Source organism: Phaenicophaeus curvirostris, chromosome 2 (genome assembly GCF_032191515.1).
Source record: "Phaenicophaeus curvirostris isolate KB17595 chromosome 2, BPBGC_Pcur_1.0, whole genome shotgun sequence".
Classification (NCBI taxonomy): domain Eukaryota; kingdom Metazoa; phylum Chordata; class Aves; order Cuculiformes; family Cuculidae; genus Phaenicophaeus; species Phaenicophaeus curvirostris.
Window position 1 is genome coordinate 51,414,402 of NC_091393.1, and position 27,889 is coordinate 51,442,290.

The 27,889-nt window shown below is 42.6% G+C and overlaps 1 protein-coding gene across 5 annotated transcripts in view; it reads left to right on the forward strand.

Moving 5' to 3' along the window:
- The window catches only part of PHACTR2 (phosphatase and actin regulator 2), a 134,688-nt gene that overhangs the window by 35,438 nt on the left and 71,361 nt on the right, over positions 1–27,889 (forward strand). Inside the window, exon 1 of one of the 5 annotated variants that reach the window (XM_069852041.1) lies at positions 18,938–19,072. The exons of 3 other annotated variants lie outside the window; for them this stretch is intronic. In XM_069852041.1, the coding sequence (XP_069708142.1) occupies positions 19,030–19,072 (43 nt within the window). In that variant the 5' untranslated portion in view covers positions 18,938–19,029. Of the gene's footprint in view, positions 1–18,937; positions 19,073–27,889 lie in introns of those variants that run through there. One more of the 5 variants, XM_069852043.1, reaches the window with a different exon arrangement.

The following is a 27,889-nucleotide window of genomic DNA, read 5'->3' on the forward strand; positions in this document are numbered from 1 at the left end:
TGGCAGCTTCTACTGGTGGGATAAGGTTTAATTGCTCTTGGCATTTTAAAAAGAAATGCAAATGACAAAGATAAAGATATTAAACTGACAAATTATGACAGCGCACGTAACACTTTATTTCAATGGATTTTTTTCCATGCATTTGTAATACCCAGAATAGTTAGCCTTAATACTACCATATTTACAATAAATTGTTATTCTAATGGAGACATTCTGTTTTGTCAGGCAATACACAATCAGCAGTTTTCAATAAAGAATATGAAAACTATTTAACATTAATTCTGTGACACAAACTTAGAAATGCCTGAGAATTTGAAATTGGGGCCAATATGCTGCCCTTAAATTGGGATATTAAGAAATAATTAGAGCACAGTAAGGGCAGGTTGCCAAATGTAACTTTTAAATTCCCTAGTTTGTATCGCTTGGCACAGTGATTGCAATATATCATATGGCTTCTGTAAGGCATAAGCAGGCATTTCCCCTATGACAGCTTCAGGCTCTGAGTGGTGCCCACAAGAGGTTGAAGTGGCTGTTTACTTTGGCACATGTGGCTTCAGGAGACATAAACCATCACAGAATATAGAAGCAAGGATGCTTTTGGGTTAAAAGTGGGAATGAGAAACAATGGTAGAGTCCACCCTTCCCATTTTTCCTACAAACCTCAACAATGGGGTTTTTGTTTGTTTCCCTCCTTCAGCACCTCATGAAGGCCATACCTGCTGTGTGTAACCAGCCCCATGCCAGAAGTCGCTGAGCTAGCTCTGAGCATGTTTATGCGGTGCGGTGCCTTTTGCCTGGCAGGCATTCATCTGAACATGAAAATAGCATAGCCACATCAGTACTGGTGGCTGCACCCAGACTGGTTAGTCAGTTCGGGTTAGATGTGATGCAGTGTCTTACGTTTGTATGGCATCCAGCTCAGGACACAGCTTTTCTACTTCTAGCTAGAGGATCTTTGACTGTTGTGATGTTAATGGGCCTCAGACCCCAACCCTACGCATGGTCTTTGAGATGTCATCCGTGCTGATGAGTTACCCATCTTATTTAGAAGCAGAAGGTCGTACAGTGCTGTGTGAGGGCGTCTTGGCCATTTCTGTGGTTAATATAGTCTAGATATTGGGGAAAAATACATTCTTACCTATATGTGGGAAGTTCCGGTGCCAAATTAACTGTGATGAAGTCTTGAAAAAGATTTTGTGGTCTCTCTGGGTGAATGATTTTCTTTGCAGCATCAGCAACATCTGAAGATGATGATCATTTTATTATTTTATTTTATTGTCCTCCTATTGAAAAGAATGTATCATCTACTATTGTTCATTGTTTTATCTCTGAATGATGATTTTTGAGCATGAATACTACAGGTGGTGGAGTAGTTATACACATAGCCGTTCATTTTCAGACATGCTTCCGTCACCTTTGTAAACTTAGATTCCATAAGTGTCGTGTATATTCTTTAAAACTGTAGTTCAGGAAATTTATCTGCTAAGCAGAGTGGGCAAGTATAATATTGGCAAAGTAGACATATTACTCAGCACCATTTAAAGTCTTATTTTGAAATGCTGAAGGAGGAAGAATAGATGGTGTCATTTTTATCTTCCCACCCAAAAATGTTCCCTTCTCCCAGGGAGGAATAAGAAGGACAGTGTTGGGGTCCCCTTCCTCTCTCAGCTGGTAGCCTGGCTTGCTCTTGAGTGAGGGGGCATTTTGTATGGCTACTGTTTGAGAGCACTTTTCTGAGAGCAGTGGTTTTCCCTCGCATTAGTAATGCTATGCATTCATCAGTGAAGTCTGCTTCTCCCTTTGAGTCCTGTTGCCCGTTGTGACAGAGAAAAGCAGTTAAGTATTGTCTACCGAAAACTCAGCTGAGGTAAAGATTGCCCTGAGATACACTCCCACATTGCTGCTTGCAATCACAGCTCAATCTCTTTGCATTTTTTCAATCTAAATTTGAAAACTTGAGGGCAAACTTGTTTTTTGGCACGTGGCAGAGCAGATGGCTCCTAAGCATTAAAGTATGTGCACCTCTTCTGGATGCAGATAGGCTATGCAGCCATTTCAGACTACGTGGAGCAAACAAGGTGATGGCAGAAACTAGCATCATTCCTATGATCAATGTTTCACCATAGTTTTGTGGCATTGCTACCTCTTGTCTGTGATCTCCTTTTCCTCTGCTCTGCCTTTAAGCTCTTTCACAGACCAGTAAGTGCTACTTGAAACACAAGATCAGACTGCTAATGGAGAAAATCACTGTCACCATTGTGATAAATAGCTGATATGTGCTTGGCTGAACAAGCAACATGAATAGACTACTCAGCACAGTGTGGATGCTCTCCTTTTCTCTCATTCTGGCACACCACACTTGCCTTTTGCACATTTTACAGCTTACCAGGAAGCACTTAAGCATCTATAGGATGCAAAAGTGATATTTGCTGCAGCAAAGCATCTATTGCCTGCTACCATGTTGGATTGGTCCTGGTAACTGCTGTGGTCCCCTCCACTTCGACATTCCCACACTGGTTTACATATGAAAAGGGAAAACAAGTATTTCGACAATATTGGTAGCTTGGCATTTGTAAAACTTTCCTGTGGCTTTGCAGAGGAATTTGAAGTACTTATTACCTGTAGTTACCCTGGTTGTGCTATGCACTGGGCACCAGAGCTCCAGTTCTGCAACTGATGCCATGAAGTAGGTTGCCGTGCTCAAATCCAGTGTTTGCCTGAGTCTTCCGAGTTCAGTTACAGCATTGGTAAGATAGCATATGCATTGCTAGTTTAGACTGCTTCCACCATGGGTCATACGTTAGCTGTCTTATACTATTTGGAAGAGGGAGTGGGTGAAATCTTAACAGCAGTTTGGTTTCTACAAATACAGAATAAACATAACTACTAAAAGAATACTTACCTGTATCAAACCAGGCTTCTACTTGGCTGAGAGAAAAAGTAAAGAAAGTTTTCATGCACTTTATTATTTCCTTTCTTGCCAACTCCCTGGTCATGCTAGGTAGACCCAAGTGTTGGAAATTGGAGGTTCTTTACTGCTGGTATGAAAGGACTTCCCACAGCATTATTTTGGATGTTACTGTGTCAAAGATGACTGGGCCAAGATTTTTGCCATTCTTAAAAAGCACATCAACACTTCCACTTTGCTCCAAATTTTTTCCTCCCATTTCAGCAAACATTACATTAAATCAAATTCTGGTACATGTTCCTTTATAGAACAAGCTGTCATCTCATAAGGCTTATGGATGTCTGCATCATGTTCTTTGTGCATTTCAGGATACACTGCAAACACATGTGAACAAACACATTTCCCAAGAAAAACACTGCAGTCTTCAGCACACATAGGATTCACCTGAGTGGATGATATTTAGCCAGAGCACGGAGCCTGTGGAAAGTCTGCCTTGCTTAGGGACCAGTTGAAGATGGAGTGCTGGGTTAGGTGGATCTTTCCTACATGGATAGGAGAGATACAAGTACGGTAGGGAGGCAGAGACGTCCCAGCCTGTTACAAGATGTATTAGTGTATAGTAGTGGCTGGGAGAGTGCTACTGAAGAGCTGCAGATAGCTGGCCACACAAAGGTATTGAGCTGCCACTGGTTTTGTAGCCCAGAGACGGAGCTGGCAGAGATTTCTGGCCTTCTGTTTGTGGGTTGGGAAGGCAATGAGTTATTTGGGCTCAGAATAATTCCTCTTCTGAGGGTAACCAGGTAAGGCACACCATGTACTGCCTTGATCTCCTTTGTGAGTGAGCTGCATGCTTCAGAAGAAATTATTATTAATCTGTGTTGTAACAATTTTTAAAGTGAATGAGGTAGACTAATAATCATTAGCTGGTGAGTCTGACATCAGTTCCAGGCAAAAATATGGAACAGATGACACAGGGACTGAGCCAGAAAGAATGGAGACATTGAATATAAATAATTCAGATTAACATGGGTTGGAGGAAAAACAGGCTTGAGGGGATTATTTCATACACCTATCTTGCTACATTAGATGTTTGGCTTGGTTCTGCTGTGTGTAACCTAAAATGATACAAAATCAATATGTTATGCATCAAATAGGTAACTCCGTGCCTAGATACCAGGCTTCAAAATACACATATATTTTGGGAAACATTGCCACTCATCAGGTGTGATTCTGGAGATATCCAACAAGAAATGCTTCTTTGCTCCAGGCTATGTGATGCTACTAGCACTGACTAGCAAGAAAATATAAAACCATTTTTAGATGAGAAACCAATGTGTTCAGTATGGACGATGAAAGGCCATATAATCGGGGGGGAATTAATTAGGTCATAGTTACAGATTAGGAAGCTCAGTATTGAGAAGCAGTAATTTTGGATGATGCTTGTGTAATAACAGCATCATGCTGGAAGCACATGTTCAGTTGATGAGCGCTGTCCCAGAGAACTAATGCATTCTTAGTATGTATATGCAACACTGAATGATGTTGTCTTACTCTGTTTTGAGCACTAGAGTGGCTTCTCCTGGGATATTAGCTAATCTTTGGCATCCCGTGTCCTCTTTGAGACATGAAAATACAGAGGGGATCCAGGAAAGCCTTTTAACTAAGCTATCTGAGTCAGTGAAAGACTGATGAAAGCAAATTTCTTAATATTCTGAAGATCCTTTGCACCTCACCCTAAAATCCCTTTGCAGCTTTCTAACTATAATAATCCTACAAAGAAAACTGTCTCAACGTTTCTTTCTGGAAAAGACTAGCTCAGATATCTTTGTTCCCATTCATGACTAAATAATCTGTAGAGGTACATTTCTGGGGACTGTAATATATCTATATGTGTATATAGATAAATACTACCTCTCTGTGTGTGTATATATTACATGAAAATACTGGAAAAGGGTGATTCTGAATATAATTCAGATTAGAAAAAGGAAGATAACCATTGTCCACCACCAGGGAAAACCAATATTGTACAACTTAAAGCAGACACACTGCTAAAAATGCTGGAAGTCAAGGGTCCCAGGTGTTAGAAAGCCTCTGGCAGGATGCTTCCTAATCAACACCGGAATTCTTCCTTCCAGTTTTAATAAAGCCTCTGTTTCCACTGGAGCTAGCTGTACCTGACTTAATTGCTGCCTGTCGGGCAGGAGGGTATGGCAACACTAACACACACAAGCATTGGCTACCCAGCCTCCTCAGCCAGAGAAAAGCTTTTTGAAATAATGCCCATTATACTGTTTTTCAGTGCACATGTTATTAAATGAAAAATGCTCAGTTCTTTCTCATCATCCTAGAGTCAGCATCGTCCAGGGTTCCTGTACGATGCATTAACTCATGTTTCTTTCATGTGGTAAGAACTAGCAAGTGGGGCTGGTGGGGGTAAACCAGAACCAATTAAGTCATTTATCTTCACTTGTACCAAGGGAGGGCAGATTCTGGTGTTAATACAGCATCTCTGAAATCAGGCACCATCCTCATTTCTCAGTGTGGCTGTCAGCCTGGCAGTGTAGCTGGAATTCATATAGGGTGGCAGTGAAGACCATTGTTAAAAACTTCTTTGGTGTTTTGCCTAGTAGAAAGGGTTCACTGGCTGAATCTGGCTGTTTAATAGGCAAATTACTGGTTCTGTTCTTTATGCTGCAAGGAAACACTTTTGAGTCTTATTAACATTGCTTTATGCAGGTGGTGTGGGTTTCTCCCCTATGCTCTGGTGAGAGGTAGTTTTCTTAAATTTTATTTTTCGAAAGAACATCAAGAGGAACATTTAAGTCCTGTCCTTCTTCAAGTTTATGATGTCTTTCTCTGGGTAGCACCTGGGAATTCAAAACCACAGGGCACCATGCACCAGGAGAGGTGTCCTGGGACAAAAGAGCTAGATGCAGTAGAACAGGTCTTGGTGAGGATTAACACTGTCGGGGCATGCAGCCAGGGTTTCTAAACTCCATGGTGCCTAAAATAACAAGCTGTTCATTAGGTCTGTAATAGACTATATGTAGACTACTGATTGGGACGCTCACCTCTCCTACGCAGTAGCTTCTCAAAATGCAGAAGCACTTTCAATTTTTGGAAGGAGGACTAGAAACAAGAGCTCAGCCCCATAGCACTGTGTTATAGAGAGGTGCCAACACTGCTGTGTTCTCTATGCAAAAGACCCAGTGTTTCCCCCTAATCCCAGCTGGCAAGACAAAAGTCCTCAAATACTTGTACTATACCAGTAAACATATTTCAGTTTTTCCTTTGGAAGGTAGGAGAAGCAGGAATTAATACCTTCAGGCAGAAGAGCGGATTGAATCGGGACCCTCCAACCTGTTCTGCATCTTGCTAAAACTACTACTTGGATGGACAGAAAGGCTCTCCTCCATCTAAATGTTGGTCTTGTGGGGAGTTTGTTCTGGAAAGAGAGCTCTTGTAACACAATGACAAGCCTGACATTTGCTTTACACCATAGCTGATCACCTTCCATCAAGCACACTGTTCCAGCTACTCAGTGTTTTCACGATAGATGTGCTTTTTCTGTACCTTGCTCTCTTCTTGGCTGCAACAATTGGCAGAAAAGACTTTGACCATAATGGAAATGGCTACCACACATAACGTGAACTTTCTTTGTAGCAAAGGGAACAAGAGTCAAGAAGTCAGGCCTGGGTGCAGGGTGTTGTTGTAACCTTTTGCTTACATTCACAAACAATGCCCTATTGTGATGTTGTTTCCTGCAGATTATCCTAATAGCCAGTGAAGCATTAACATGTGTTCAGGTTTCTTAGGTTGAATTCTAATGTGATAAAGTGTGCCAGTTTTTTAAGGCCTATCAGAAATACACAAGAAGGCAAACTAGAGAAGACTGAGCACATGGAATTTTTCTCTAACCCTCAAAAACTGGAAACTTCCTGGAAGAAACCGATTTTATATCTAAGGACACATGATGCTTATTTGGTTGTTTTTTTTTTATTTCCCAGCTGTTTTATTATCTGGCAATTATATCCATAAAATCCTTCTCTAAAGGGACAGAGTCTATGTTTGTAGCAAAGCTTCCGTAAAGGCTTGACTGCAGTTATAATGGGGATAGTATTTTTCATGTATATGAAAAATATACTGAGGCCTGGAGTGTTGCGTGAGCCAATAGAAATGCTGATCACGCACCTCACTAGGGAAAACGGGGAGACCTGGAGCTCCTACAGGGCTACATCACTGCACATGTGCCAAAGTATTATGGTTATTTACTGCACCAGCAAGTTTGTAGTATATTAGGTATAAAATGGGTTGTCACTGAAATACATTTTAGCGGCTACAATGAAACAGCACCAAAGAGGAGGTGAATGACGTCTCATTTTGGTGGTTCAGTATCAGGTCATTAGCAGTAGACTAATGAGGTATGCATGTAAATGTTCTGTGTGGAGAAGGTTGTATTCCTCATATTCTGGATTTCTTTTATCCTTTAGACTGGCTCAGCTTTTAGTGAGCATCAACCTAGGAAGCAGATAATCTCATGTCTCTTGGAAGGGTTTGCAATCACAAAGGCCCTTCCAGTCAGGCAAATTATGTTCAATAGAAAAATTAACACACAGAGAAGCCTAAAATAACTTCAGAAAGAGTATTGATTTTTCTTAATAAGGTGTTACAGTCCATTAGTTAACCAGTGTTACTAGACAACTTATACAAACAAAAAGTGCCTTGCATGAAGTGTGGATCCAGTTACCTTATATTAGCTGAGTCAATTGATGGGGAAAATTATTTATACAATCACTTAATATTTATTAGATGATAAGGAAATGACAGATTGGTATCGGCTGCCTGCACCATAATTTTTCAACTACTACTTTAATAACCAAATACCTTAAAATTCAGATATTTTATTTTCTTTATATTAGACTGCTAAATAGATGTCTTTGATACATATTCCTTTCTATACCTCTTCCAGTCCACGGATTTGAACTACGCACGGTCGTTCTGCAGGAGATCCTACTCAGACTTCTAAAAATTTCGTAGGTTTAATAGGATGTTTTAGCATAAATATCTGTGCACTGAGAAAGTTTTCAGTGGTGCTGGCCACAAAAGAAAATTTGTATGTTTTTACCTGGGTCAACATTCAACTAACTTGCATCAGTTTAGCATATCTGTACGTGGATAGGCAGAAGTCTAAATATGTACACTTCAGAGATTATTTTAGTTAAACTGACCCAGCCCTTGTCCGTAGAGATAACCTGCCTGATGAAGTCAAGAGTTATTAAAGTGCTAAGTAAGGGATAAGCCTCCACACCTTTGAAAAAATTAACTTTGATTTACTTGTGCTGCAGCGATCTGACCCATGAAAAGGTAATGTGATTTTAACCACTTGTCTTGAGTTGAATGGAAGTCTGCCTGGATCCAGATGTAATTCCCCATGCTGAGACATTTGGCTTTTGCATTTGGCTGTGCAAAATGAAGGTGGCCCTGTTTTGTCCCTTAACCAAAAGGAGATCTCTCTTAAGGGCTGCTTGGGAAAGAAATTAGTATTTTCTCTGTATATATTAAAAAAGAAAAGCAAAAAAAAAAGCTGCTCTGTGCTTTCCTCAAATGCTAATTCTGCATACTGCACTCTGCGTTATGTTCAGCATGTCAGGATAATGGGGATGGAAAGCACAGGACACACTTTTGGTCACGTAAATACGTTGTAAAACATTCTGAAAGTTTGCAGCATGTCTCTAGCAACAGATCATTAAATAAGAGGAGTAAACAAAGAAGGGACCATCAACCTGACCTTTGCATAGTGTACTTAATGACTGCCAACTACATTCATAAATTTACAGGTGCTGAGTTTTATCACCATAAGTGAATCATATTCACTGTGCAGTTCATGGGGAAAGGAAGACTTTGACATCTTGTGTTGTATTTTAGTAGTTTGAGTGAGTGGGATCTGTGCTTGAGAATGCTTAGGGCCACCCCTCCTTCCTGGTACATCATGTGCGTAGGAAAGACTTTATATATAGACTTTTGCTTACTGTTTCGGCAGAAAACAACTATTTACTGTGGTACAGAGATAACGTGCAAGGAGCTGTCTGAGCTTTGCTAGAAAGGGTGACTGTTTAGAAAGAGAAATTGAGTGGGTGTGATTGTCATATGTAGGGTAATTTTTTTTTCTCTTCTTAACATTATTAAGACCTATCAAATAAGAAGGACAGCATTTGCATACCCTAGTGCTAGAAAGTCCTACACCAGAGAGCACAGTTCTCTAAGTGACTTTACAGAAAATACTGAAGCATAATGCCAAGCTGGATTTTTACGGATCTTACTCCACAACCAAAAGCATCTGCCTTGCAGCCAGAGAGCCCAGCAGATAGTATTTATAGAGCCCAGGGAGCTGTCACTGCCTCCTCCGCAGGTCATGTTTTCAGAAACATGTATTTTCTTCCTTTTACAATAGGTCTTCTGGGTTAATTTTTTTCTACACTCAGATACTTATAATAAGCCCTGTAAAATTAAGTCCTTTTTCTCCTAGTAAGTAACATATCAGTAAAGGTCTTATTACTGGCTCTCCCACACCAGCTTTGTGGCTTCTATACAGGAATGTAATTCAGTGAGCTGTGGAACCATGAAAATATCTGAAGTACTATTTCTTTTAAATGGATTTACAGACAAGTTATCTTCCTGGGCATTTCTATGAAAGCTTCTGTCAGCCCGATTTAATTTGGTTGTAGCTGAAAACAATGATATATTTACATTAGCTTTAAAAATCTCTGCATTCTTTCCCCTGCGGCCCGTCTGGCTTTAATGTTGCTGAATTTTAATCTAATGAAATTTGTTCATTTTAACTAACTACATGTGCTGCGTTAATTATTTGCTTTATTAAGCAGGTAGTTAGAAAAAAAGTGTAATATTGATGCTTAGTCTTGGTAAAAGCGCTAGGTTAAAGCACACTGGTTCTCCTGGCCACTAGCAAACAAACGGATGACCAGGAGGATTTAAAAAGCAAAACAAGACTCACAGACTTACACTTGATATAAACAATCACCATGTAGAGACCAAATGCCATGCATATGGGAGGAGCTTGAGGCAAAGCTTGCCAGGCTTTCTGCCTCATTCAAAGCAGCCTTCTCCAGGGAGAAGTTAGCAGGTTAATAGATCAGAATACCCCTACATCATGCGAGCAAAGGTGCAAGACCTGACCCTTTATAACCCTCCACATCTTCGTCAATGCACTTGGTAAGATGAAAGTTAAACAGAGATCGTATGTGTCCCAGTATCAAGAATGCTTTTAGAAAGGATGCTGTGTTAAAGCCCGGGTCCTTCTCGGAACCAGCAGGCAGTTGCAGCCACAAACACATGCTTGGAGGTGCCAAGCCGGAGGTTTTAGTCTGCCTTCCAAAGGGAAATGGACTTGTACAATAATGCTCTAGTACAGTGGCCTCTAATGACAACTCTTGAGCCTTGTGGGGAGCTGGGGCCAGACCCAGCAGAGGACAACAACCCTGAGTCAGTGCTCTTCACCTGCTCATGTGTATCTGCAGACAGACTAGGACCCTGTCAGAGCCAGCAGGGAGAGGATGTTGCTCACCTGTTAAACACCTGAAGGATTCAAGTAGCAGAGGAGGATGCTCCACTCGTGCAGAAAGTTTCAGTCAGTGTTCACATTTTATTGCAAGGCAAGAATAGTGAGCCAAAGCCACAAAGCTGCAGAAAAGCCACGCTGCACAAAAGCTTAAGATTCATTTTATGCCCTTGAATAGGACACTTTTAGCTGGTTGTGAGCTTTTCTAATGAATCAGCAAAGATGCAGGCCAAGCACCGTAGCTGTAATCTTGATAGGTGTAAAAAGGGGTTTTTACACGATAGAAAACTGCCCACGGCCAGGCCAACTGCCTTGGAGCAGTTGAAAGAAGCAGACCAAATACAGCGGGACCAGTCTGCCAACGAGGAGTGCAGCTGAACAGGATGGCCTCATGCCTTCTGTAGTATGCTGCCTTCCTCCATCACTCCCCCCTACCCGAAGGATAATTATACTTCCCCAGGAACATGAGGGGTGCTCACACACTGTAATAATAAACACTGTTTAAGTACTGCAGATGGAAAGTGGATATTGGCTCAATATTTGCAAAATGGGAATAATAAGCCCAGCCTTGCAGAAGACTGTTCAGGGAGTGTGTGGTACAGGAAAGAACCTGACCCAAGGAAAGGAAAGCAAAGCATTTCTACCACCAGCCCCTTATTCTGTTACTCTGCTGACATGGATGAATTAAGTGTATAGTGTCATGCTGTGCCGAGTAAGTGGAACAGACACGGGGAGATGTCTGACTTACATTTTGAGGTGTATTTAATATTGTAGTGCTTCCGGATTCCACTAGCATGTTCAGAGTTTTGGCCTCAAACCAATGTTGCACCAGTACCATGTGTCTCTGGAACAGCAGTGCTTACTTTCGAGCTGGCTATGAAAATAGTTTCCATTATAACTCCTTGTTTTCACATGCTTCTTATATTTAGTTTTATTTTGAAAATCCTCTTTTGAGTCAAAAATTTCCATTCTGTATCTTTGCCAAAAGGTGAAGTTCTTCCCTCCTCTATTTCTTGAGCTTGGAGGAAGGATCTTTCAGATGTTTTTGAGTTATGAGAGAGTGGAAAAAATGTATTTTCCCAGTAGGGTTAAAAAAAGGTCTACATTTTCACAGCAGTAGAAATGTGGGGGCAAATGAAACTGAAGGCTGAAACTTGTACTTTGATTTAGATATTTCTGAAGTAAGTGAGCATCGTAGGGAATGACTTTGATTTGCCAAAGGCAGAGATTATTCTGATTTTTAGTATTTAATCAGGCACAGGTCTAGGTTTCAGACTTTGCTGGTTTGCATTCAGGACATCATTTAAGGTAGTGTCTTTACAGCTGCCCATTTTAAAGAGGAAAGAGCCAGTCCGTTGTGCTTTTCTGTCCTTCAGAGCTAATTATAGTCCAATGATACATTTAAATTCTTTCTAAAATGTGATTGAATGGAGAGGAACTAGAGGAACAGTTGCACCAAACACTTTCAAAACGTCTCAATTCTCACATAAGTCAGCAAGAGCAAATGAATGTGTTGAAGTCATGGGCAGGCTCAGGCACTTTGAAGAGGCCAAAGTCCATGACAGGATATGTACATGATTGGCTCAAGCAACTGAGAAACCTCATACAGTATGCCTGCCAATTTTTTTGTTGATGTCTTTTCCCTGTTTACATAGGCTAGGAAGCATCAGTGTAAAAATCTGCTGTGCTATGTGTAGTTACACTGAATCAGTTAGTATACAGGAGAGGGAAGAAAGAGGTAGGCATCTAACGGTCATGCTGATGAGTGGTCCTGCATCCCTGTGCTTCTTTCTATTACTTTTTTTTTCCTGGTAGAAGCTGTAGCTGATACCCTAGTGCTATCCCCCTTCCTGTGTTATAGAAAATATAAAAAATGTGAACAACTGTTGGGCTAACAGAACTGTTGTGACCTTCAGATTCGCATTTTCTGGCTTTTTCTCAACTGTTAGCTATGCAGCCTGCAAATTTCATTAAACCTTTCGCTTTCTATCATTCAAAACCTGCTCTAAGTGTACGTACACTTGGCAAAGGCATCCAAAATTATGTGTTTATTTTGCCTCAATGCCAAAAAGCAGTGATTCATTAAGGATCTTGGAGCTGTAGAGGGAAAGCTGCAGCCAGCAACTACCACACATACCCTGAAGAGGAGAAAGCTGTGTTTTTGTAAGGAAAATGGTTAGTGCAGCTGGACTAGCATCGTGGCTGACTTCTCTAAAGTGAGGAGGCACTGCTGGATGGGCTGAAAAGCACAGAAGTTCTCCCAGATGATTGGACTTTGCTGCAGCAGCAACAGCCAGGAGGCATCCAGAACCTGACATTAAGCTCAGAAGGGAGAGAGAAAAAATGCTTAAGGGGAGCCAGTCCAGCCAGTAAGAGCCCTTACTTGCAAGGCGAATTAGGGGGCTCCAGTACTGTGACCACTGCTCTGGTGAATGCCACGGAAGGGGCAACAGGCCTTGACAGAAGAGGTGGAGGAGGGAAGATAAGTAAGGTCCCACAGTAAGGTCCAGCTGCTTTTAGCTGCACTGCTTAATTTTCTCTCCTTGTATCAGTAAAGGGGCCCATCCCCTCTGTTTATTGTAACTACTGATACAAAGTTGCTTTGGCTACTTTGAAAGCCAAAGCCTTTGAAAATGTGGCAGAAACCAGACTCTTGAGGAACTCTACACACTGGCATGTTGGTTTTACGCCACCGTTTTCTTCTTCCCCAGTGGCTTGAACTAGGACAGGCTGAATGCTATTTATAATTTTTAATGCAATCCTTTTTGTCTTTCATCATAAATCTGGAACCCTGGACAAAATTGATATCTGGTGACAAATACATGCTTGATTAGAAAATTTCTGGTGGTTATTTTCTGCCAGGGAAGGAAATGCTGTTCTGTACTGTCACAGCATTGCAAAACATAACAGGAGGTGCTGGGGTCAAGTAGTCAGTACAATGCACAAAGGAAAAGATCATTTATGAACAACATTAATATAGAGTTATTATTAACAATAACAAGAATTTAGAAGATTTTTTGAAAATTTAAAGTGTAAAGTTTAAACCAGGACTGTAGCATTTGAATTGTTAAGAAAAAATCATAGAATGGTTTGGATTGGAAGGGACCACGGCAGTCATCTAGTCCAAGTAATATGGACCTTACGGACTTTGGATAATATGTCATGCTATCTACTTCAGCTTTTCTCAGGCATATCTGAGCCAGGATTAGAGACAAAATAGGATCCGTTATGTTTGCTTTAAACAAAGATAGAAGGTAGCCTTTTTCCAGTATTAACTACTTTTCTCAAAAGAAAACAAGATCCTTGCCCTGAAGAACACACATTTCTTATAGCATATTAATTTTCAGTAAATTCAAATTAAAAAAGCCCAGTGCTGTTGGTGTCAGAAGGTTCAGGTTAATTAGGGTCTAAATCTTTCATTTGGTCACCTCTCATAACCTTGCACAGGAAATTCTCTGAAACATGGGTGACATCACTTCTGCTACTATAAGTATTCAGGCAGCTGGTAACTTTTAAAACAGTAGATGTGAAAGTAATAATGCCCCAATTAGTGAAATAATATGGGTCTGTGAGAAAAAGAAGGTTCCAGGCTTTCTGAAGCAAAGCAAGGCATCTGACTCCAGATATTTGCAAGCAAAGTAAATAAACATTAGCAGCAAGCCTGGGATGGAGAAAAAGTCAAATAACTGAGAGGGATATAAAGTTTCAGAATTTGCTTTTAAGAAACATAAGGGAAGGAAAACACTTTTTGAAAGATATTGTGGAATAGAACTGGGATGGAGAAGCGTGTAAAAATTGAAATGTTAGAAGAAAGCATTGTGAGGGAGCAGGGCAGTTCATAGAATCATAGAATGACCCGAGTTGGAAGGGACCCATAAGAATCATCAACCCCAGTTCCTGTCCCTGCATAGGACAATTCACAAAATTCACACCATGTGTCTGAAGGCGCTGTCATGCTTCCTGAATATTGTAAGGTTTGGTGCCGTGACTGCTTTCCTGGGGATCCTGCTCCAAACTCCCAATGCAACACCAATATAATTAATGAATATGGCTTGTGATTTTATTTTGCCTGTTTAGGAACTGCATTCAGTTTCCCAGAAAATGGAATTAGCTTTTTACTCAACCACAGCTGATATTCTGTTCTTAAGCAAACTAGTTTTGGTGGTACCCTCCCCAAATTCTTCCCCTTTGTAATGGCAAGTTCTGAACAGCCAGGTACAAATTGAATATCACCCATGACTAAAAAGAATTACTTAGCTTCTTGCTCATGTTTGCTCCTGTCATAACCTTTGCTTTGTTCATTGCATTTGTAAATGTAAGTGTATGTATTTTGTTTAGATGCCTGTATGAGAATGACAATAGGATCCCTTCTGTGAGGAGGAAATGACATAAATATAGCTCTACATAGGAGAAATGTAATATATCTTGGCTTTCAATAGGCCAGTTTCTCTCACAGGTCACATTGGAAGATGTCTTCTCCTGTAGTGTTGAGGATTCAGGGTTCATTCCTTCCCACTGATGAGTCACAAGCTGAATTCTTAAATTGAATGGTTTAAAAAGCAGATCTAGGCAGAAAAGTGCTTTTTTTTTTTCTAATTTGGTGATCATTAATGACTGTGAGCAGCACGAGATGTGTATATTGCCCCTTAACATCTTTAGGCAACAGATAAAGCAGAAAGAGACATAACTGTTGAATAGCCCAGTCCTGTTTTATGTGTTCAACTAGTATTCTCTTTCCAGGATCAAGAGAAAGTATTTATTTTTGCCCACTTTACAAAAGCTGAATAAAGAATCAATGGTGATAGTACTGCATGTTCCCAGTATCTTGTCCATCAAGAATAAAAATATCCCTAATAAGACCTTTAAACTTGCTAATTCAAGTATATTATTTATTGTTTACAAGTTGCCCTTTGGAGTAAAGTTTTATAATTAGAAGCTTCATTTTCTAATTCTATGCCGTTTTTTTATTGTATGCAATATGATGCCTACAATCTGCTAGTGCTGTAAATTAACATTTATCTTCTGTAAACTAAAACTGACATTCTCTACTTTCTAATGTAGCAATATTTTTCTGCAATATACAGCTAAGCATTGCTGAGACATGAAGACAGGATCCTTAAAAATGAGGTGGCTGCAAAAAAATATATAAATGAAAATGGCCACCATCAGTTAATCTATAAAAAAAACCAACCCCAAAACAAAACAAAAAAAACCAAACAACCAAACCAAAAGAAATTGGTAACTTGTTCACCTGCACTGGAGGATGTGATAACTACACTCATTTTATCGGCTTAGGAATTGATCTTGTGGAGTTTATTACCTTCACAGGAACTACTGCAGACAGATGATATACACTTCTGCATTGTAAACTGGGCTTTTACACAGCAGAGGAGCACAAATTCCTTTGATAAAATTAATGAGATTCACCAGAGGCAGACTGGAACGCTTTCATGTTCCTGTTTGCGAATGACTCCGAAGAGGTAACTCAAGTTTCTCAAAAGAAAACCTTTTAAAATCATTTTTCCAGGTAAGGAAAATAAATGTGGGAAATCATTGCAAAAAACCTTGCCTGTGAAATAAGTGACAGGAGTTGGTTGTTTAACAAGCTGCCCTTCCAAAAGCCTTTTGAGTGGAAGAAGGGATGACTGGGCCACCTACCTTCCCCTCAGCTGCTGCTATGTAATTCAGCCTGGTGCCTCTGTACTTGTCCCACTCACCTGTCTTCAACTCTGTACTTTCTACAGGGCCTGGATTAAGAGGCATTAGGCAAAGAGACTTGCCTTCAGTGTTTCAACATCCAGAAGTGCTGCAATGCTATTCTCTCCTTGCAAAGACACTGTTACATTAAAGATGTCTTTCAGTCAGTCTTTCCTGAGCGTGTCTGCACCAGTCTTCTCCAAGCTGTTTGTTGGAGAGCACTTTATGAACTTTCCATCTTACCTTGTGGATCTCTTTTGAGCTGTCTCCCATCATTCAAAAATTTTTAAAGGGCAGAAAACAGTGCTGGACATGGGGCAGCACTTTCTGTCTGATAAAAAGCGCAATGGTGTAAGTGGAGTTCTGCCTACCCTTTTCCTATATGCACACCCATATGCAAATATCAGCTTCCTTTTGTACCAGTGCTAGCTCACTCGGAGCCCGCGTTGAATTTCTCTGAGCCCCTGCATGGAGCAGCTTTCTAACACGCCTTCCTTGGCCCTGTAGGATGCATTGTTCCATCCTGGAAGTCTGACTTTTTTCTTCTTTTGGCCCTATTAAAATGTACTTGTTTCAAAGAGCTAAGCTTATTAAATAATCCAGATAACTCTGTGACTACCTTGTCCTCATTGTTACTCTGGTAATATTTACGCCATCTGAAATTGCTGCCAGTAGTTATTTGTGTAATCTTTTAAACGTGTTTGAAATAATTAGTCTCTAGATTGCTGATGAAAACACTGAAGACCCTCCCCACAGCTCCCCAACAGAAACACTCATTAAGTGTTAGGGATCCTTGAACAAACGATCTTTTTATTTAGTTCTTCATCTATTTGTGTTTTATTAGTTTTTTGTTGCCCTCACTTTTTTCTCTCTTACTAAATCAAGTGCCTAGCAGAAGTCTATTACACTCAAGCCCAAACCTCTGGCAATTTAATGCATAATCATATAAAAGGAGGAAATAAAAGACCTGTTTAACAAGACCTATTTTCTATAAAAAGTGTGAAGACAAGTATTGGTTGTACTCCTCTCTGTTCACTGTGAATTAGCTGGTAACCACATCTCTTCTGCTTATAACTGATGTCAGGCTACCTAGACAGTAGCTGCTTCATGAGCACGGGCCCCACACAAACAGTTATTCTCTATCTCCTGAAACATCACCACAGTGGCAACATACGCAAAGAAAAGCAGGTCAAAAATCTCTTCAGCCAACAGCTCTAGGACTTCTAGACCACTTAAAAGTGTAGTGATTTCACTGTATGTCTCACTAATAGATGTTCTTTAGCGTGTTTTAGATGAGCTTTGAGTTTCCTCATGTGGTGCATTTGCATCTCCTTGCTTGTTTATAGATACCGCATGGTGATAGCTGTTAGAAACCTGCACTTTTTTGGTTTTTACCTGTTTGCTCTAGGATTAAGCTTGTATCAATGTTTAGATTGTGGTTATGCGTTAAGAATACAGAAATAAAAGCTTTGTTTCTTTTGCCCTTGTGCTATGCACAATCTCTATTCCTCCCCATCTTTCCTATTGTTGCATCTGATTGATTTTGTCCCATCTTGGCACTTGTTAGGGTAGAGCACTGTCTGGATGCTGCTGTCTCAGACTACCTACTTTCTTTGGAAAATGGAAGCAGTCCTGTCCTTGATTATAAACCAGAGAAGGGTTGGCCACTGTTTTAGACCCCATCGCCATGAAAGAAGGGCTCATTCTGGGGGTGTTGGTTGACAGCCAACTGAACATGAGCCAGCAGTGTGCCCAGGTGGCCAAGAAGGCCAATGGCATCTTGGCTTGTATCAGAAACGGTGTGACCAGCAGGTCCAGGGAGGTTATTCTCCCTCTGTAATCAACACTGGTGAGACCGCTCCTCGAATACTGTGTTCAGTTCTGGGCCCCTCACCACAAGAAGGATGTTGAGGCTCTGGAGCGAGTCCAGAGAAGAGCAATGAAGCTGGGGAAGGGGCTGGAGAACAGGCCTTATGAGGAATGGCTGAGGGAGCTGGGGTTGTTTAGCCTGGAGAAGAGGAGGCTGAGGGGTGACCTCATTGCTCTCTATAACTACCTGAAAGGAGGTTGTAGAGAGGACGGAGCTGGCCTCTTCTCCCAAGTGACAGGGGACAGGACAAGAGGGAATGGCCTCAAGCTGCGCCAGGGAAGATTCAGGCTGGACATCAGAAAGAAATTTTTCACGGAAGGGGTCATTGGGCACTGGAACAGGCTGCCCAGGGAGGTGGTTGATTCACCTTCCCTGGAGGTGTTTAAAAGACGGGTGGATGAGGGACATGGTTCAGTGGTTGATAGGAATGGTTGAACTCGATGATCCTGGAGGTCTTTTCCAACCTAGTGATTCTGTAAGGACCCCACCAGCACCCTGCCTAGGCATTCTCTGTGCAAAGCCCTGGAAGGTGCTCCCAGAAGAGAGAGCAAGGCGATGGGATCTTTCTCTTGCAGCCGCCACACGTTTTCTCTGCACTTCAGCGGAGGGGTGGCAATACTGTCCTGTGTGGACCGACGTTTTGGACTTGGGAGGAGAGAGCAGGGGTCCGGCCGGCGTTTGGGACGCTGTCCGTGCGAGGAGGCTCACCGATTAGGCGCCGCCTTTCCCCAGCCTTTCTTCCTTTCGAGTTCTTTTTTTGAACCTCCTAAAGCCTTTCACGACCCCTCCCGCGCGCCCGCCCCGCCGCGGGGACCCGTCCCGGGGAGCGGCCGGAGCGCTTCCCGCCTTCCCCCGCGGGGGCGAGGCGGTGCCGGGCCGGGGCCGCGATGACCGGGGAGCGGGATGGCCCCTCGGAGGCAGCGGCGGCCGAGGCTGCGCGCCGGGAGGGCGGCCTGAGCGGGTCCCGGACGGCGAGACATGGGGCAGACCTCGGTGTCCGCGCTGACCCGGCCCGCGGGCGGTGAGCACCGCGGGGGTTCGGCTCCGGGGAGCGGGGCTGGGGGGCGGCGGGGACGGGGAGCGGTGAGAAGCGGAGCTGGGGGGCGGCGAGGAGGAGTGGGCTCCGAGGGGGTCCCGTGGCGAGGACCAGGGAGAGCAAGGGGGTCCGGCAGCGGGACGGGGAGCGGGGGGCGGCCCAGCACCCCCCTCCCCCCCCAGCCTCCTCGGGGCTCCTTCCTCCCCCCCCACTTCCCTGGAAAAGGGGGAAGGAAAGCAGGTCTGGCACCTCGCCCAGCAGCGCGGCTGCTAACCCGCCTCTGTGGTTGCTTTTGAGCGTTTTATGTGCAATCAGACTATTGAAAATAAATAAGTAGCGTGTGAGTGGAACAGCCCCCCCCGCCGCCGCTTGTACCCCTTAAAAAGCAGCCTCAGCTGCCTGCAGGTTTTTACATAGTATGCGCTACTTGGGAATCCTGTTCGGAGGCGAGTTAGGAGAAGTCGGTGTGTTCTACTTGCTGAACGCAGAGCAGGTCCGTTCCCGCAATAACGGGGTGTGGAATCGAAGTTAACTCCAGCGAGGTTTGAAGTTGACTGCGAAAATGTCGCTGCACGCGTGTTTTTTCTCAACGCCTGTTTGCTTTGCATCCATTTAAAAAGAAAACAAGCAAATCCTGTTGTAGACTTTAATTCTGAAGGATGGACTTTATTCTTAATTTGCTTATAGCTGTTAATGTGGGAATGTTTTGTCAAATAGGAGCAGCTGCAACAAACTTTGTCCTCCCCCTTTTTTTTTTTTTGATTCACGGATGTTTCAAAGAACAGTTTTAGTAGTAGCACATTTCCAGAAAACTTCCATTAAGTTGCTGGTGGTACAACTTTCCAGTCATACCATCCCAGTCAAAGTCTGGGATGATTTCTTCTCCTGCCAGGCATTACATGAAAGAGAAATTTGGCCGTTTCCAATATATTTCACCATCCTGTTGAAGGTTTCACCCAGCAGCCAGCAGACTAGAATTTATATCAAGGTAGGCATTGGGAAACAGATGTAAGGAAACAGATGTACCGATTAAAAGCTTTTGTTAAACTTCCTGTACAAAAAAAGTGTAAAATTCTTACGTGCAAAAGTCTGTTGTGAGGGTATTTTGCCTGGGATAGGTGCCAAGTCTTGACTAACTGATATCTGTGTTGCCTGCGTTCCCTCAGCAGAGTCATGATGGACGATAACTGAACTGGATTTCTAGTTTTAGTTAAAGTAAAAAAGTTACCCTTAAATTCTTCCCTAACTGAAACTAAGTCAGGAGCCATAAGAGACAGATCTCTGGAGATGTAAGTTATGATGTTGCTACCTCAATATTGCCAAATAAATTCTATTTATCACCATTTTAAGAGTTATCACCGTTGTGATCAGACACTGGTAGTAGTGTCTCTGGTGGGTTTCACAGAAGAGCAGTCCCATGGCACTTTCAGTCCTGTTGAAAATGTATCCTCAACAAGAAACCAGGGGGACAGGTAGGTTTCTGGGTGTCATGAGTTCATGGGGTTCAGTTAATTATTTTCTCTAGTCTGATCAGGGCAGGAAAACGGCTTCCATTGGTTCCTCCAGTTCAGTTGGGTTGCCCCTTAGGCAAGTAGCCCTAAAATCTTCGTTGATTTTGGTGTGCCAGCCAGCTACAAGTCCTTTTGGTCTTTGACAGCTGCTAGAGATTAGAGTTGAAGGAGATCCCTGTCTTGCACACACAGAGGCTACAAATCTGTTTCAGTGCTACGGAATCAATAGTGCATTCAGATCCCCAGTGAGCCACACAAAAGCAGCTGTGAGAAGTCCCTTGACTCTTTGCTGCTTTTTTTTTTTTTTTGCCAGCCTGCAAGGGCTCAGGCCCTGCCCCCTGGTCCCTGTTGTGCCCGTGCTGGGTTTAGTGGGGCTGTTGTCTGGGTGTGGGGCAAAGGCACCACTAGTAAATCTGTGTGGCTTTCAGGTGCACTGATAAGGTAAACATGGTTTCACGTAGAAAACTGAAATAAAAGATTATCCTGAAAGTCACTGTTAGAAAAGATAAAATACATACATAATATGATACACAGTATGATCCTAAGCCAATGTCCTGCATAGGTTTTTTTTTAAATTTTACTTTAAATGAAAGACTTTACTCTTGGAAAGAGAAATATATACTGAAGTACTTAAACAGACCAAAGTCCTAGTGGTGCTTTCCCGTTGGGTTAAGTGCAAGACTGAAGCCTAGCCATAAAACTCAATAGTCCTTCTCAACTGGGCAGATGTATGCTGATACCAGCCATATTATAGTGCCTGTAAAGAGGAAGAATTAGATTTTCATGCCCTGCTGGTAGTTTAGTAGCAATGCTCTTTGGCTAGAGTTTGCCATCAGCTGTGGGTGAGTAGGTGTTGAAGTGCAGTGGACAGCGTTTTAGTCACTTCCCATAACTGTGAGTGGTAGATGGGGGGAGCAAATCTGGTCTTCACGGCCTTTGGACACCGAGCTGGCAATCCTTTGGTCCTTTTCTTCTCTTCCAGCTTTTTAGTCATTTAGATTAATTTTTCAAAGCTTGCTTGTTATTTGTAGTGGCTAGGAAATGTGAACAAACAGCCATTGCAAGAGGGTCTTGGGAAGACATTGTAGGCAATATTGATACATGGAAAAGCAGGAGTGTGTACTTTCCTTGTTCATCTTCCTTCCTCTTCTGTGATTTTCCCATGCCTTGCAAGACTTGATTAACGTGCTTTCTCCCCATTCTTTGGCTGGAGTTTAGTGCTTTTGGGGGTTATCAGCTGTCATGTGCAGAGGTTATCACTTCTGCTTTCTGGTCTACAGCTTATCAAAAGGCAGCAGAGCTGTGCGTTTTTTTCACTCTTTCTTTGGTTTGGTTGGTTTTTTTTCTTTGTTTCATTATTTGGTTTGGGTTTTTTGGATCTGTTCTTTGGTAGTTCAGTACTAGTACTAGCCACAATACTGGGAAACAGCCAAGTCCTCAAGTGCAAGCATGATCAGCATAGAGGGAAGATAACTTGGTCTGCTTTTGCGTGTTAGGTGGCGGAAGATTTTTATTGTTTCTTGAGTAGCAAAGCATTGTCAAATATTAAACTTATGGTAAAAACAGACCTACCAGTGTTCTTAGGAAGAGCGCAGGCTGCTTGGCATGGAGTCTGTGGAACATAGCGGAGGGTGTGGGGAGGGGGAGGACAAGCTGCACAGGGAAGGTCCTGTGAATCTCTTGTGCGGGGCGCTCAGTGGGGCCACTTGTAGACTGGAGTCAGATCACTGTGCTGACCTGCAGCACCAAGGACATAATCCATGGGCCTGTTTACACTGGGATGGGTGGTAGTTCCTCTTGTCGTATACATTTTGCAGAAACAGAACACAAATTGTCAGTCTTCTGTTTCATCTTATTACAGACCCCAAGTTTTTTCAAAGACATGAAAATGTACTTTGACAGCACAGGAAAAGCATTTCCCACCCAGCTCCTGCTATGAGATGAAAGCAGTCACTGGAAGGATCCTGTTGTTTGTTGAACTTGGCACTCAGTGAAATGATTATCATAGGTCAGAAGTGAGCATGTTTCTCAGACTGCTCTTTGCTTTAGGGGATTTCCTGTTCATTGACAAGGAAACAGCAGCTTCACCTATGTCCGTGCAGAGGAATTCTAATTGCCCTAAATGGGCAACCTTTTCTTAATCCTGAAATGAAAAACTAATATTTGTTTCAGTAGCTCTAGGTGCTGGTAAACAAGCTAATTGATTATAAGCACAGTAATTTCAGGACTTGTCTGGGAAGGGAAGTTATTCCAGTAGGGCTCTTGGGTGGTAGCTGCTTGTGGCCCTCACTGGGGGTGCTGTTCTGGAGCAAGCAGTTCTGTTACGGGGGGGGCTGGGCTTGGAGATACTAAGCTATTAGATTTAAATTCTCATCCTGACTCAGTCCACTATGATTCTGAATGTGCAGACAAGCCCTTAGAGTAACAATTCTTAATGAGGAAAAAAAAATGAAGTTGATTTTTCTCCTCCAGCTTCTCTTGCTTTCAAAAGTGGAAGAACTTTGACATCATTGCACTTTTCAGGATGGCATCTCAATGCTTTTACAGGTGTGGTGAGCTACTCGCAACACATCTCTTAGCTGGTCATTTCAGTTATTTGTGCACTTGAAAGAGTGAAAAGCAGAGATATTGAGCTGAAATGTCAAGTCCCATTTGAAGTGAAGCCCTAAAATACTTGTCTACAGCTGTAGATGAAGTTCTGGGCAGAAAGCCTTATCTTCCTTATTTTTTCCTAAGGTTCAAATAGCTTGGATGCTTTAAGGCTGAATCCTTGTTCCCTGCACTGAAATTCTATTCTGTTTTTTCCCATTCTTTATGCATTTGTAAGTTATGGAATAGTTGTAAGTACAATGTGAAGGGAACTCTGTTTTCAGTTGCTGCTAGATTTACATCCAACGCTTTTCAGTTTTTGTGGATCTTCAGCACGCGAAACTTTTTCCTTATCCTACCAGTGTTGTCAGATGGGGCTGCAATTGTGACAGCTCCAGAATTTGGATTAATTACGTAGACAATTTGCCCCAGACTTTGAGCTGATCGAGTGGCTATTTTTGATACCTAGTCAAAGGCATAAAAATCCCATGTTTTCAGACAGAACAGGTAGCCACAAATTTGCCTGCAACTAATGGGAACTGTAAAAGCTTTTTTAAAACAAGTTGGTCCTTGTGTGTCTTGAGATGAAATATCAAAAGTAATAGCAACTGCTGAAAGTGTAGGTTTCTGCAACCAAAACCGTGATTCTGATTTGTACTGTTGGTGAGAGTCCAAGTGTGAGCATGTGGGATGAATCAGTATTTACAGAGAAAAAATTGTACACACTTTAAAATATAACACGTTTATGAAATATAAAAATGTATTTCTGTGCTCGTGGGTACTGTGTATACTCTGTCATTTGCCAGAGCTGAACTGTGCCTCAGATGCCTTAGCAGTTGCTGCCATTTGGCCCAGACCAAGCTCCTCAGCTGCAGCAGTAACTCATTGCAGCGAGGGCTGCGATCTGAGACTTCCGTAAGGGGCATGGACAAGACCAGAGATGTTGTAAGGACACAGAGGACCAGCCACACCATAGGATGACATGTACGTGAAAATGAAGGCCTAATACTCAACAGGTCCCAGGTCAGTGTCTCACTGTGAGGATGACCAGGAATTGTCCTTGTTTAGCTGCCAGGGTATGTGACCTTTCATTTCAAGTATGCTGGCTGAGATGCCTTCACACACTGATGTTTGGTAGCCTCTAATCACCTGTTCCTGGTGTTAATCATCAGCTTCCTCATGTGCCATGAGAAGAACAGGAGCTGGCTCCCGGGAGGTCAGCGTGGGCAGGGTTTCTGTAGGATTGTCTTCTCAGATGACCACTGTGATACTTCCCTCAGATGAAAAGCTTATGGGAGATCTCATTTCCTCCCGAGCCCCCTGTGCTAAGCCCCAGTGACAACTGATCCCACTCTGCTGGATCTCAGCCACTCCTTGGATCAGTTATCCTTTCCTAGATCCTCCTCTTCAGCTTTCCTACTGCTCCTGGATAGTATCACCTTGTCCTTAGGTAGTCTCTTCTGTTATACATTTCAAAACACTTCCCTTTTTATAATATTCCTTGATTTAAATGGGAAAACTGAGCACAAGGAGATGGGACGGCATATAAGAAACAGGCAAGAGGAATCCAGAGAGCTCCCAAGTCCTCATTAGTGTTTGAGCCATATCACAGTCCCGCCTATTAAAAGCAGAAAAGACTTGGACGTTTATATTTGTCTTTATATGTTTTTACCTACTTAAATTTGTCTTTTATTCATTTTGGGCGCTGATGCTTTCTTTGAGACTTAAAAAGAAAGAAACAGTAACATTGCTGAAAAAATACTTCTGAATCAGTGCTGGGTTGGGATTTATTTTTCACTTTAGTTTATTGTTTTAAAACATAATTATGATGATTAAAATATAGAGTGCACTTAATGCCTTGGCTCAGTCACTGGTGGGTCTTTAAAAAATCCTTTGACAAGCAGCCTGCTTCCAGAACTTATTTCTGCCCATTGTATTTAGATTGTAACAGTGGCGAGAAAGGTATTTCTGATCCACAGCATGCCCCAACCAGCTGCCATTCAGTCCCATATGGAGAAGTAATTTCTGGCGTGTCCATTTGTTGCCTTCTCTAATTGACATAAAGGTCCTGTGCTTTTCGTGATGGGGGTCATGTGTATGTAGCAGAGGGATTTTCATTCGATTAGCTCTGGGCAGAGCCAGTGCTAGACACAGGAAAAAAAAGAGAGGGGGCTGTTTACTGGTGGCAGTAAAATGGCTCTAGTAACAGACAATGGTGACTCTGGTCTGTTTTGCTCTGGCAGATCCTGGAGAGCTATGCTGGTTTCTGCTGGGACAGCAGCCAGAGCATAGATGTGTACTGGGGAAGAGGCAGTTCAGTTTTGTCTGTGCCCCTGAATCAACAGAGTTCAGTTTTGTTAATGTTGCTGCATAGCTGTCAGTCAGGTCTGGATTCAAGGTGCATGAAGATATTGATGTTTAAAAAATGTGCAAAACTTGAAGAAGGAAGAGAAAGAAAATATATGAGTACAAACCATTAACAAGGAAGGTGGGCAGACCTTGAGGGGTTTTTTTGTTTATTTTACACCTCCTAAACAAAGTTAAAGGCAAAGAACCAAACCAGGTCATTTATATCCCCTCTTAGGTAAACTCTATAACCCCTAGGTTGTCAAATGTTATTTTAGGGCAAATGCAAAGTTACAACAGGTCTCCAGACCCTACAATGCTGTATTATAGAAATAAGTCAGTAGAAACTGGGTAGGAAGGCCTCTGTGAACATCAAGGTCATGTATGAATGGTTTTCTGAAGATGGACTGTTTTCTTACTGTCTCTGACCATAATCACATGGGTAACAGTGCTGAGAGGAAGTGTCTATCTGCTGGAGGGTAGGGTGGCTCTACAGATGGATCTGAACAGGATCCATGGGCTGAGACCAATGGGATGAGGTTCAACAAGGCCAAGTGCAGAGTCCTACAGTTGGGACACCACAACCCTGTGCGGTGCTACAGGCTTGAGGAAGAGTGGAAAGCTGCCTGGCAGAGAAGGACCTGAGGGAGTTGGTTAACTGCCAGTTGAACATGGGCCAGCAGTGTGCCCAGGTGGCCAAGAAGGCCAGTGGCATCTTGGCTTGTATCAGAAACAGCATTGGCAGCGAGACCAGGGAGGTTATTCTGCCCCTGTCTCAGCACTGATGAGGCTGCATCTCAAATACTGTGTTCAGTTTTGGGCCCCTCGTTACAAGAAAGACATTGAGGCTCTGGAGCATGTCTAGAGAAGGGCAACAAAGCTGGTGAAGGGACTGGAGAACAAGTCTTATGAGTAGCAGCTGAGAGAACTGGGGATTTTTAGCCTAGAGAAAAGGAGGCTGAGGGGAGGAGACCTTATCACTGACTGAAACTACCTGAAAGGAGGTTGTAGAAAGGTGTTGGTCTCTTCTCCCAAGTGACAGGCGATAGGACAAGAGGGAATGGCCTGAAGTTGTGCCAGGGGAGGTTCAGATTAGACAAAATTTCTTTACTGCAAGGGTTCTCAGGCACAGGCACAGGCTGCCCAGGCAGTTGGTTGAGTCCCCATCCCTGGAGGTATTTAAGAGATGGGTAGATGCTCAGGGATATGGTTTAATAGTGGACAGGTTGTACTCGATGATCTAAAAGGTCTTTTCCAACCAAACAATTCTGCGATTCTGTGAGTGTCTTCTCTTCCGGGTTTGTTTTTTCTCCCCATTTTGTTTTGGATTTTAATATGTGAATGTTGTCATGAAAAGTACAAACAAACTCTAATGTTTATTGATCTAAGCTAAACAGGTATTATGCACAATTAGGATAACTGATATGCTGTGAGGGTTGTTTTTTTCACTGCAATTGTATAATTTACATTCCCAGCATAAGGCATTGCTGACAAGACTTACAAGGTGCACAGGGTCTCCTTTTTCAGGCTTAAGACTTTTTCTTTATTGCTTGAAGATTCAGCTCAGGAAATTAACTCTTGACTGAGGATTTGTAGCCCCTGGTGGTATTTCTGCGGTTTGCAACCCAGAACTTTGTTCATGCACTCCAAAATTATTGTTGTTTCGCTTGACTATTTCTGCTGAAGATGACAGCGCTCTTCTCGTTTTCTGCCTGTGTGGCTGCAAAGCAAAGGCAGACAACAGACAGCAATTTGGATTCCAACTTCTGTTTGGTAACCAGCTGAACTAAGTGAAATAGCACTTCTCATGAGTGAAATTTGGTCTGAATGTCCAGGAAACTTCACGGGAGGGCAGACTGTCACCATAGAGGATGGCATGTTAGAGAAACAGGAATGAGAGCCAGGCTGTGCACTCCAGCTGAACTGGCTGCAGTTGGATTCACCAGGCATCTTCCTTCTCAAACCAGGAGCTGGAAAGCCAGAGCCATGTGTCGGTGTTTCTGTCTGCATCCTCACCAAACTGGCTTCTGCTGATAAATCCCAGATACTAATATAAACCAGTGTGTGTTGCTGTCCAAATTCCAAAAGGCATAAGCAGTTCATGGAAGAGTCCCAGTGCTATAGCCCTAGGTTATACCCGCTTGTGCCTCAAATGAGTTTTTGCAGATACTGCAGGAAGCCTGAGATGATTATTTCCAACCAGCGTTTGTCCATGAGGCCCTGGTAAGCCTCACTTGGGCTTGTTGATCCCCCACCTCCAACCTCTACTGACTGGGCGTTGCACAGAGATTTCTAATGCTTGGGCACCAAACCAGTAACGTTTACCAATCCAACAGCACCCGGATTTAGAAACATG